Genomic DNA, 13,338 nt, shown 5'->3' with positions numbered 1-13,338 from the left:
TATCAACAGATGCTAGGATGAATGCCAATAGTGAAAGCCAAAAGGAAGCCACTGGCAGGAAGGTGGAAGTTCCGAATGCCAAACTTATGACTAGGATAGGATTTTGGAATGTATGAACTATGTATGATACAGGAAACTAGCACAAGTAATAGCTGAAATGAGACGATACAAGCACCACAGGGAAAGAGTAGCCATCATTCTAAAGAAAGGACTAGAGAAAAGCTTGAAGACTGAAAGGGAAACAAATCAACACAAGTATAATACAGTGTGATGCTCCAACGAACGATAGTGATGATACTGTAAGTACGAATTCTACGAGCAACTGCAAGCTGCATTGGAAGCTACACCTTGGCACGACATGAAGATTGTGATGGGAGTCATGAATGCCAAGGTTGGAAATGACAACAGAGAGTATGACAGGCCTATGGGAAAAGAGGGCTGTGGTACAATGAATGAGAACGGAGAGAGGCTAGGAGAACTTTGCACCACTTCTGACCTAGTAATTGGGGGAACCCGCATTCAGCACAAAAACATCCACAAACTGACCTGGTACTCTCCAAAGGAAGGGATCCAATAGACCCCCTGATGATAAACGGCACCTGGAGACACTCATTACTTGATTTCAAGGTTAAATGGGGAGTTCATGTTGGCAGCGAGCATTACCTGGTCATAGCTGTGCTCAAAGTAAAGTTGAGGAAAACAGGGAATAAAAAGACAGGCAGACAACAGTTCGAAGATGGCAAACTTCAAGACCTAAAGGTGAAAAGCTCCTTTGTGCTACAACTGAAGAACAGGGTTCAGGCATTAGCAGATATGGAGGATCCTACAGAACCAAATGCAAGTAGTATTGATGCTATGTGGGAACAAACCAAAACAGCCTATGTGAAGACCAGTGAATCCTGCCTGGGGTACAAGCAGAAGACAAGGAAGGATTGGTTGACGGAAGACAAGTGGCAAACCATAGAGAGCAGGAGAGCATTAAAGAAGCAAGTAATTGGGACAAAGTCTGAACGGGCTGAAAGAAAGATACAAGAAACGGTACCAAGAAGCTAACAAAGCAGTTGACAGAAAAGCCAGAACTGACAAACGGGCATACATAGAAGATCTCGCTAATCAAGCAGAAGAGGCTGCCAAGAAAGGTGAACAAGGAAAGATCTACAAGATTAACAAAATGGTCTGTGGCAAACATCGTCGAACCACTGAGACGCCAATAGTAGACAAACAGGGCCGACACCTGACAATGTTATTCTCCCTTGTAAGTCGCTTTGAATAAAAGCGTCTGCTAAATGACTAAATGTAAATGTAAATAAGTAACAATAGTCACGAGTTTCTGTGGATGAATGTTTTTTTGTGTCCAAGTTTTCGTTGGGATAGATTCCATGAAATCAGAAAACGCTTTTCACTTGATTATTTTCAATTTGGAACTTGTCTGTGTCTGTGTCTGTGTCTGTGTCTGTCTATGACATCCCAGTTCTAACAACACCTCGACCGTGTCCGTAGTTCTAGCAATCGTCCTCCTCCTGACTTTTAGCCCGAAGAAATCAGAGAATATTACTAATCAAATGGATCTTTAATTATAAAAATAAATTAATGTACAAAATACTTTTGATAGTAATACTAATAATGTTAATAATAGAAGCCACCTCCTTTGTCACTGTCATCTGTAAATACATTAAGTGTAAAACTGTATTTATAATATTTGTTCTTTTGCTCGTTTTTGTTTGCTCTCATTATTCCATTTAAGTTATTCGTAAAAAGCTTTTATATTCCAGCTTGAATTTAGTCTATATGAAAAAAATTTGGTGTTATACAAACACAAAATTTTTTAATTCATCTGTGATTAGGGTGCTATTACATTTTTATTTATGCTATTGAATTTAAGTGGAAAATTGTTGCATACAAATGATCGATAATTTTCTAAATGATTCAGAAAGGGAAAGGATATAATTAAATGTAGAATTGAATTGAACCCAGCCATCTGATGGGACATTGTTTCTGAGACAGCTGGGGCACAACTGGCAGAGCCCCGAATTCAAGCACTTATAGAACAATTACCCACAGTGCATTTCATCAATACAGAGGCTCTCTGGATGTTTCCCTTAGCCAAAAGGAGAAGTAAAAATAAAAGAAACCGTTAGTTTATTAGTACATTGACAATAAAAAATTCTAATGATGATAGGTTAATAATGTATCCGGTAATATGGACAACTACAAAGCGGCGTCTTACAATCTGCGGAGGGCGGTGAAGGACACTAAACGGACGTACAGAAGGAGGGGGGAGCAGGGGGACACAAGACGCTTGTGGGAGGGGCTGTGGACGATAACAAACTACAAGAGCAGCTCCTCTCCAGCCACGAGTGTGGACGCCTCCCTGGCAAACCCACTGAACTCCTTTTATGCGCGGTTCGAGTCTGGCAGCAGCACCGCTAGCTCGCCGGCTAATTGGAGCTACACCGCTGGGGACGAGCACGCACTCTCAGTGTCCGTGCATGACGTCAGGAAGGCTCTGATGCGAGTGAACACCAGGAAAGCTGCGGGCCCAGATGGCATATCTGGGCGAGTACTGAAGACCTATGCTAACCAGCTAGCTCCAGTGTCCACTACAAAATTCAACATCTCCCTGGCTGAGTCAGTGGTCCTGTTCTGCTTCAAGAGGTCTACAATTGTTCATTTCCCGAAGATCGCCTCTCCTGCCTAACAGAATGACTACCGTCCGGTGGCCCTCACCTCAGTGGTCAGGAAGTGTTTCGAGAGGCTGATTAAGGATTATATCCTTGGACCTGTTGCAGTTCGCGTACCGGCCGAAAAGATCCACAGATGACGCGGCCTCCCAGGTACTGCACACCACGCTCATGCACCTGGATGGCCGGAAGGGAGCCTATGTGAGAATGCTGTTCATCGATTACAGTTCAGCTTTCAACACCATAGTCCCCCCCTGTCAAGCTGAAGGAGCTTAGACTGAATACTCCACTACTATACTCTGTGCCTGGATCCTGGACTTCCTCACAGCCCGGCCCCAGGTAGTTAGGGTGGGGAAGCACATGTCCAGCTCCCTCACCCTGAATACAGGATCCCCCCAGGGCTGCTTCCTCAGCCCCCTACTGTACTCCCTGTACACACATGACTGTGTGGTCAGGTCCATCTCCAACACCATCATCAAGTTTGCTGACGACACCATTGTCGTGGGCCTGATCACCGACTGCGATGAGAAGGCCTACCGCGAGGAGGTGGCTGACCGGTCACTCTGGTGCCAGGACAACAGCCTACACCTGAATGTCAGAAAAACTAAGGAGCTGATTGTGGACTTTAGGCGAGGATTACAACCGAGGACGCACTTGCCCTTGGTGATTAATTGGGACTTCTGTCGACAGGGTGAGCAGCTTCAAGGACCTGGGAGTCCACATCACAGAGGATTTAACATGGACTTTACAAACAGACACTCTGGTGAGAAAGGCGAGGCAGCGTCTTTACCACCTCAGGCAGCTGAGGAAATTTCGGGTCTCGGTGAGGATCCTCAAGTCCTTCTACTGTGGAGCGGTGGAGAGCATCCTGACAGGCAACATCACTGCCTGGTTTGGGAACTGTACTGCTCAGGACAGGCGGGCCCTGTAGAGTGTGGTGCGTTCAGCTGAACGTACCACTGGAACCAGTGTATAAATCTCTATAAATCTTTTTATAGAATTGAAAATAAAATTCAATAATAGAAAAGAAGACCAGTGAGACAATTTATTTTTATTTTTGTACAGATCTGGTCAGACTGGCTCCAGAAGGTGAAGAGATATCACCTTGAAGGTGAATGTGACAACTCCATCTTCACTGTGGACGATGAAGGACGTTTGTTTGTCAACAAGACTCTGAACCAAAAGGAGAAGAGCTTCTACCTCCTAAAGACTCTGATGTATGACGGGGATAACACGCTGGTGGACTCTACAGAGTTAGTTGTCCGGGTGTTGTCCAGCGGCAGCGTCCCCATTTTCCCAGCAACATACAGTGGATCCATCAAGGAGAGGTCTAGACTTGGTGAGCATGCTGTTAACCAGCAACGCTGCTGGGTCGCTCATTTGTCCTATTCCACATAAAGACTCAAAGTCCAACGATAGTCAATTGAATGTAACCATGAAGCATTTCTCCTACAACAGTTAAGCTCATAGTCACCTCCATGTGAGGTGTTAAAGCTCTGAAATGTCTTTACATTAATAACACAATATGGAGGCCGTTCATCATCTTGAATTACAGGGAAGTTTCCTTTAAAGATTCTGTTGTTTCCCCTTAATTTACAACGATGCAATTACGGTGAATACAGATCTTTTCTTGCTGACATGTTTTTCCTGGATCCTGGAGTTTTCCACAGTGTCTTGTCCACATTCATGTGGAGCGGTCCTGTGACTGTGGCCACACTTCAATCTGATGTCTGCTGTGTTGTCTGAGTTATCTGAAATAGAACACAATTTTAACATCACTCATAATGGAAGCATGAACACTGTGAGACACTGTTTTTCACACATACACACACACATACACACACACACACACACACACGGACTCACCACCACCACCACCACCAACACCACCATCAACACCAGTGGAGACAGCATCTGATGGATGGTGTGGGTAGGGAGTGAGTGCCTGGGTGTGGTCAATGATCTATTCAAATAAAAGCACAGACACATGGTCTGTTCAGACACTAGGATTGTAAGTTTGCTTTTTGCTTTGTTTGGGGAAGTTTGGAGGGAGAAGATTTTGGGGAGTAAGGGCCAACGTTTCAAAGATCAATATAAACAATGAAGGAGGGAAAGAGACGCGATGACGTGTATAGAAATAAATAGTGAAGAGTTGAAGGCTTCCAAGAAAGAAAAAGAGAAAGAAAGAAATAGCAGCTGAAGAGTTCACCCCTTGTAGCGCTCTCTCTCTGTCTGTCTCTCTGTCTGTTTCCCTCTCTCTGTCTCTCTCTTTCTCTCTCTCTCTCTCTGTCTGTCTCTCTGTCTGTGTCTCTTTCTTCCTCTCTCTCCCTCTTTTGCTGTCTCTCTCTGTCTGTCTCTGTTTCTCTTTCTCTCTCTCATTCTTACATTATCAAAGCATAACAAGACATAATTATTTTGTTACACAACAAGGAAAACACATTAAGACAATAATGAAATAAAAAAAATTAACAGTAGTAACGACACCGATGAAGAGGAAACAATATTTAACAATAACAACAATAAGTGAAATAAACAATTAAAAAAAACATGACAAAAATAATGAAAAATTAAGTTAGGAGGAAACATCACCAAAGCCTCTGAGTGAAAAACAGTGTCTCACAGTGTTGCTTCCGTTATGAGTGATGTTTAAATTGTGATCTATTTCAGATTACTCAGACAACACAGCAGAGATCAGATTGAAGCACGGCCATTTCAGCCTGGATGACCCTACAGACTACATGCTGGAGGTGCGAGTTGAAGATGGAGGACGCCCCCCTCTGAGCAGTGTTGTTCAAGTGCCCATCAAGGTGTGTGTGTGTGTGTGTGTGTGTGTGTGTGTGTGTGTGTGTGTGTGTGTGTGTGTGTGTGTGTGTGTGTGTGTGTGTCATTTGTCTATGCAGCTTCACTCTGGCACTCTGCCAGTGTTTCCCCACCTCTACAATGACACGACACACCACTATCCCTTTAACCGTTCCCTTTAGCTTATTATTCAGGCCTAATAGTGATGCAAGCCTCACGAACGATTTGTTTGTAGGAAACATAAACCACTTGGAGTTGGAAGTCACTCTGGAAAGAGTGGACGAGAGACTGAATGTTCTACTCAAGCTGAAAATAATGACTGAGGACTAAACTAATGTCCAAGGCAAAAAAGGCCCAGGAATTTGGCACAATTCATATTGAATGTGACTGATACTCTTTGCATTCCACCAAAATAAATAGTTTTGACAGAATTAAATGATTTTTGTGAGATTGTTGTTGTGTAAACAGGCCACTGGGGTGCACAAGCCAGTGTATCATCAGTGCCGGTCCCAAGACCAGATGAATAGAGAGCGTTGCGTCAGAAATGGCATTCGGCGTAAAAACAATGCTAAATCAAACATGCAGACAACAAATCTGATTTCCATACTGGATCGGTCGAGGCCCGGGTTAACAACGCCCGCCACTGGTGCCATTAGCCAACAGGGTGCCAGTAGAAATTGTGCTACTGTCGGCTGAAGAAAAAGAAATGGGGGAAGGCGTGTCCAGAGACAGCAGGAGAGGAAGAAGGGTTGTAGAGTAGAGTTGAGAGAAGGAACTTTGAACGTTGGCACTATGAAGGGTAAAGAGAGAGAGCTGGCTGACCTGATGAAGAGATGGACGGTAGAAAGAAAGAAACAGTCTTTATTCGTCACGCAACACACCACACTACAACACATGCTTGCACACACACACACATGCTTTGATGGTGGCCGGTGAAATGGATCATCTGCTTTTGACCCATCCTGGCTTGTCCTTCCTCCGGGGGCACAGCCAGGAGCAGTGGGCAGCATACGTGGACGCGCCCGGGGACCAGGTGATAAGTGTCCATCGCTGGTCAGACGATGATGGGTGCATGTTTTTGTCCTTTTTTTGTCCTTACTGACGTGAGGTGGAGGAAACCCCATGTGAGCACGGGGAGAACATGCAAACTCCACACAGAAAGGCTCCTATTTGAGAGATAACCCGCCCGGAGCACGGTGCCAACAGCGCCCCAGGCGGGTATCGAACCCAGGACCTTCTTGCTGTGAGGCAGCAGTGTAATGCACTGCGATGTACTATGTGTACAAGAGACCAGGTGGAAGGGGAGTAAGGCCACTACTATCGGAGCCGGGTACAAACTGTTCTTCCATGGAGTGGATTGCAGGAGAAATGGGGCAGGGATAGTCTTGAAGGAAGAATATGTCAAGAGTGTTTTGGAGGTGATGAGAGTGTCGGACAGAGTGATGAGCATGAAGCTGGAAATTGATGGGGTGATAATGAATGTGGTCAGTGCATATGCTCCCCAAGGGAGAGAGAGTGGTCGTTGGAGCAGATCTCAATGGGCATGTTGGCGAAGGGATCAGAGACATAGGTGACGAGAAGGTGATGGGTAGGTATGGTGTCAAGGAGAGGAATGTGGAAGGACAGATGGGGGTGGATTTTGCCGGAAGGATGGAATTGGCTGTTGTGAATACGTATTTCAAGAAGAGGGAGGAACACAGGGTGACATACAAGAGTGGAGGAAGGTGCACACAGGTGGACTTCATCTTATGCAGGAGGTGCAGTCTGAAAGAGGTTAGTGACTGCAAAGTGGTGGTAGGGGAGTGTGTTGCGAGGCACACAGAAAGGCTCCTCATCAGGAGGTAGCTCCCCAGGCAACCTGGAAGACATACAGTAAATGCAGACTGGGATGGTGTTTATTTTAACACTTAGCAAGTTGATTGAGGATGTTGCTGTGCAGACAGACAGACAGACAGACAGACAGAACATGTGCTCTCAGCGACATGGGCTTCTTAGTTTGCATTGTGACATGGACAATGACAGCAGCCAATGAGATGCACTGAGGTCGACAGTTGATCTGAATTTAACAACGTGTGATTAGATACAAGTCAGAAGAAGAAGAAGAAGAAGAAGAAGAAGAAGAAGAAGAAGAAGAAGAATCTTTGTCTTTCACTGGGTATGTACTCCACAACTGCTGAACAATTCAACTCTACCAACACAGACAGACAGATGGATAGACAGGCGGACAGGCAGACTGGCAGGCAGACGGGTACACGGGCAGGCAGGCAGGCAGGCAGACGGGCAGGCAGACGGGCAGACAAGACAGGATTCAAAATGAAATGAACGCATAAAAGCAGATACTTTCATACAGGTTCAATATTTTACAAAATAATTATTGTCATTTTTAATCCATAAATAAAGATTCCTGGTCGGCAGGTGTGACCACAGCTGGAGCACTTTCCAAATCAAGTCAAGTCTTGTTCTTTATGAAACATGAGCTGCTATGACCCTGCCTTATGTGGAATGGGTTTATTTTATTGATGATCTTTATTTTTCTCACTGTTGGTCATTTTCACGTTGTTTCTCTGCTCTGCGTTTGCTCGTTGTACGTTTGAAGTTGGTCGATCCGTCCGTTGAAGTGCAGACGACGTTTGCTTTATAAATGAAATTCCACCTCCACAAAAGTAAACTTACAAATAAAACTCAACTCGTTTTAGTTCTGAAGAAAGACCACAGCGAGGCCAGGCCCAAACGTCTTTGTGATGTCACAAATCTCATCGAGGTCATAAAAAGATTGAGAGACAAACATCAGAGATTATTGGGATATAAACAGGATGTGGAGGATACAGACGGACAGACAGACACAGAGAGACAGACAGACAGGCCTGCTTTCCAACTGAATGATCGTCTTGTGTGTAAAAATGCAGAACATGTGAAGTTGAAGCCTCCAGCTAACACCCCCCATCCTCACACACACTGGAACCAGTGACACCATGTTGTTAAAAGAATGTTAAAACTTTACCCCCCCCCCGTCTCTCTCTCATTTCCTCCTCCCTCCTCACTTTCAGAGTGAAACTTGTTCTGCTGGAGCTGGTATTCTGTCTGCAACTGATGATGTAGTACACTCTTGCAATTGTGCTGCAAAATAAACCGCATGTTTTGGGTGGGGGCCCTTACTGATATGACATGGAGGAAGCCCCATGTTTTGGGTGGGGGTCCTTTTTGATGTTACATGGAGGAAACCCCATGATTTGGGTGGGGGTCCTTTCTGATGTTACATGGAGGAAACCCCATGTGAGCACATGCAAACTCCACCCAGAAAGGCTCCTCCTCAGGAGGTAGCTCCCCAGGCGACCTGTGAGACATACAGTAAATAAAGACTGGGATGGTGTTGATTTTAACACTTAGCAAGTTGATTGAGGATGTTGCTGTGTAGACAGACAAACAGACAGACAGGCAGAGAGACAGACAGACAGACAGACAGGCCTGCTGCCCAACAGATTGATCATCTGGTGTATAAAAATGCAGAACATGTGAAGCCAGCTAACACCCCCCTCCTCACACACATTGGAATCAGTGACACCGTGTTAATAAAAGAACGTTAAAACTTTACTCCCCCCTCCCTGTCTCTCTCTCGCTCCCTGTCTCTCTCTCATTCCCTCCTCCCTCCTCCCACTTTGCAGTTGAGAATGGAGTGCAGGGAGACAGTGGTGGACTTCCTGAGTTGGAGCCTGGTTCTGGGAGGTCTGCTCTTGCTGCTGCGTCAGAGCAGGACCCGCACACCGTACGGCCGCTACGTGGACCCCGAACACCCGGCGTGGGGCCACTGCCCGGCCCAGCTGGCCTGGTTCCTGCAGGAGCTGCCCTCCTTCCTCATCCCCGTACTCCTCTTGCTCAGCACTGACTCCCGGCCCGGCCTGGGGAGGGGCCTCCTGCTGGGGACCTTCTGCCTGCACTACTTCCACAGGTTGGGGGAGGGGAGGGGGGTGATGAATAGTAAACACTGGCCTCAGTTTGGAGGAACCCGGGCCCTGTCTGGGTCCAAGCCCTGGGCTGGCGGCCGCTGGAAGGAAGCCACGCTGCCGTCTGCAGACGTGACTTGACCACGCCCCTTGATCTGCCACGGGGGGCTTGTGGGAATGTTCTTCTTGTTTATGAGTTTGAACATGTGGTTCATTGAGGATAAGAAATGATCTGTGCATTCTGGGTAAAAACTGATTACAATTATATCTTAATCAATCGATTTGAAAAGGAATAAATAATATTAAATTAGTCGGATGATGAAATGTTTAGTGAATTCAACATAAACGTGTGTTTGGACCAAAAGGGAGGAAAATGGTCAATGACGTCAGGGAAACCCATCAGGGAGCCAGAGCAGCCACCTGCAGATTGGGCCGATGGATTGATCGGTTGATTGATTGAGAGTAGATGTCAGAAAGCTTGTGTGGCCCCCAGTAGGGACCCCTGACCCCGGTGGTCTTCCTGTCCCCCAGGACCTTTGTGTTCTCCCTGCGGACCCGGGGCAGGCCCTGCCCGCTGCCCATCGTGCTGAGCGCCGCCATCTTCTGCTCCCTCAACGGCTTCCTGCAGGGCCACCAGCTGCTGCACTGTGCCCGCTACCCCGCCCTGGAGGCCGCCCACTGGACACTCCAGGCCCGGCTGACCGCTGGTATGTGGCCCAGAACCGCACACCGGGGGCCACCAACACAAATATACTTCATATTGAGTGTGTGGCTCTGTGGTGGAAGTACTCCGAGCTTTTACTGCAGTAAAACACAAATAGCCAGTACCCTGTACCAAGTACTCTGAACCCACATTTAAATTCCTACTTCAGTAAAAGATTAAAAGCACTTGCTCTTTAATGTACTTAATGTATTCAAAGTAAAATTACTTCCTAACAAGAGCCTATAATACTTCATAAAGGAAGCTCATGTAGATGCTGATATGCAATAGAATACTTGTAGTGGTGTCATCATAATAGACAAATGTACAAATATACAGATATACAAATAAACAGATATAGTGTTAGACATGTAAAACGTTGTAATATTTGCTTTGAAATGTAATGGTGTAGAAGTATTAATCTGAAGATACTGAGGTATATATGCTCAGTTTTAAGTTCTAAAGTATACAGTGCAGTGAATTACACAGTACACAGTGAAAAACACTATGTACACAGTGTATCCAGTATATTTCACTCCTCTCTTCTCCTCTCCTCCCCTCCTCCTTACCTCTCTCCTCTCTCCTCACCTCCCCTCCCCTCCTCTCCTCTCCTCTCCCCTCACGTCCACTCTCCTCCTCTCCTCTCCTCCTCTCCTCCCTCCTCAGGGCTGCTGCTCTTCTGCCTTGGTATGGCCATAAACATCCACAGTGACTCCATCCTCCGCAACCTGAGGAAGCCTGGGGAGAGCGTCTACAGAATCCCTCGAGGTAGTACTACACAGTACTATGTACTACTACATAGTCCTGCCACAGTACACCATGGAGTATTCAGTGAGGTAGTGCAGTACTCTGTGTCTCCTCCAGGGGGGATGTTTGAGCTGGTCTCTGGAGCTAACTTCCTGGGGGAGATCCTGGAGTGGACAGGCTTCGCTGTGGCCTCCTGGTCTCTGCCCAGCGCCTCCTTCGCCTTCTTCACCCTCTGCTCCATTGGGCCCAGGGCCTACCACCACCACGGGTACCTTCTCTACCTCCTCCACCTCCACCTACACCAGATATTATCGTAGATGAGGTACCTCGGTGAGGAACCTAGATAAGGATCCAAAATGAGGAACCTTGATTAGGATTTGAGATAAGGATCCTAGATGAGGGACCTAGATGAGGATACTAGATGAGGAACCTAGATGATGATCCTCGATGAGGAGCCTAGATGAGGAACCGAGATGAGGATCCTAGATGAGGAACCTTGAAGAGGATCCAAGGTGAGGATCCTTGATAAGGAACTTTGATGAGGAAACATGAAGAGGATCCAAGATGAAGATCCAGATGAGTATCCTAGATGAGGAACCTTGACGAAGATTCTTGATGAGGATCCTAGATGAGGAACCTTGAAGAGGATCCTAGGTGAAGATCCTTGATAAGAAACTTTGATGAGGAAACATAAAGAGGACCCGAGATGAGGAACCTTGCAAAGGATCCTAGATGAGGAACCTAGATGAGAAAAATTGAAGAGGATCCTAGATGAATAACCAATTTTGAACGTTGAATGTATTTTTGTTTTTAAAAAAGCTTTTATTTAACAGTAAGACTATACATGTTCTATAAAAGTGGAATTATTTGATTTTATTTTAAATCACCAACCTCAACGGACTTCATCACCTCATCAACTTCTCCTGTTGTAGCAACAACGGGCGTGTCGGGTCTCCTCTGGTTGTTCTTGAAAATATTCTCTTTCATCGTCACATTCATGTTGAAATCTGCTGTTTTAAATGTTCTCCAAGTCCTGACCATCATCGCGGAAAATTAAGTCCAGTACGCGCTGCTTAAACCGACTTGGATCTATTGCACTGATCTATTGCACAGGTCACTCAAGGTCCGCGATATGTTTTAGATCTTCCTCCACCCACTTCTCGTAATCAATAACAACACAAGCGTCTTCGCAGACAATTGACACTGGATCCTTGTCTTGTTTACGGAAGTGACTGTGACGTCAGTGACACGCCCCCTCCACAACTTTGTCTTTGTCTTGTGTATAAAACACAATAGATTTAAAGTTTGAACTCTTTATCAAAATGGTTTCACATTGTGACTTCACATCACATGGAATATGGAGGAATAATCTTCACCTGGATGGTCGTTTTAAAGGAGCGATCGATCGGCGTTGTTCAGTGCTGTTCAGTGTCAGTAAGTGAACTGCGTTTCCCATGTTATCTAACGGGAATATTTAACTCCACGGTTTAAAATTTTTCTATAATTTTTGAACCGAACTCTGTTTTGAAAATACATTGCGAGATAAAAAAAACCCACAAAGGAACACAAATCTGGAAAAATCTAATTTTCCTTCAAGAATGTTTTTTTCAACTTATTTGGCTGCTCCTGGACATTTTAGAAATGCACGAGATGGCGGCTTTTGCTGCGGTGGGTCACATATTGTATTTCTATGAATTGAATTCATTATATCACACCTTCTCTCCTGTTTTCCAGGAATTACCAGGAAACCTTCAAGGATTATCCAGGTTCCAGGAAAGCTCTGGTTCCATTCCTGCTGTGAGGACCCTGCAGCTGTTCATGGAAAACACGAAAACAACGTGACAACAACGTGAAAACAAGGTGACAACAAGGTGACAACATGACAACAACATTACAACAACATGACAATGTGACAACGTGGCAATAACGTGACAACAATGTGACAACAATGTGACAACAATGTGACAACAATGTGACAACGTGACGTGTGGCCTTAAAACCTGTTTTTCTATAAAAGTGCTTTGAATTTGAATTTCCTTGGTGTTTGTTTGTTTCACATCTTTTCAAATCACAACCTTTTAAAAACATTCCAAACATAGTACAACAAAGACACATCAACACAGGAAAGTAAGAAAGGCATCAGTGATGTCAGGCGTCCAGCAGGAGTCAGTGAAGTGCATCGACGGAACAATATGGGGGGTCCTGGTGTCACTTTCGGTCTTCCGTGCATTTGGTTCGGATGTGGTTGTGTGGTTGTGGTTTGGATTTTATAAATGTTGTTTTGTGAATGTGGAATTTTGCGAACAGTATATATCTATAATATAATAAATTGTTCAAAAATAGCTACCACATACAATATATATATATATATATATATATATATATATAAAATACTACATATGAATATAAATACCAATATAAGTGTGTGTGTGTCGTGTCAAGTCACACTTTATTTATAGAGCGCATTTCA

The 13,338-nt window shown here is 45.1% G+C and overlaps 1 protein-coding gene across 1 annotated transcript; it reads left to right on the top strand.

The window, feature by feature from the left end:
* Positions 1-358: 358 nt before the first annotated feature.
* Positions 359-12,669, top strand: LOC307229019 (3-oxo-5-alpha-steroid 4-dehydrogenase 2-like; the record flags this gene model as incomplete). Its single annotated transcript, XM_079998890.1, has 8 exons — positions 359-391; positions 3,747-4,020; positions 5,349-5,488; positions 9,143-9,426; positions 9,953-10,128; positions 10,788-10,889; positions 10,986-11,136; positions 12,603-12,669. 8 exons carry the CDS (start codon positions 359-361, stop codon positions 12,667-12,669), a joined length of 1,227 nt encoding a protein of 408 aa, XP_079855016.1.
* Between the last annotated feature and the right edge of the window lie 669 nt (positions 12,670-13,338).

Source organism: Zeus faber (genome assembly GCF_960531495.2).
Source record: "Zeus faber genome assembly, chromosome: 4".
NCBI lineage: Eukaryota > Metazoa > Chordata > Actinopteri > Zeiformes > Zeidae > Zeus > Zeus faber.
The sequence above is the reverse complement of the archived record's forward strand: the minus strand, read 5'-3'. Positions and strand labels throughout refer to the sequence as shown.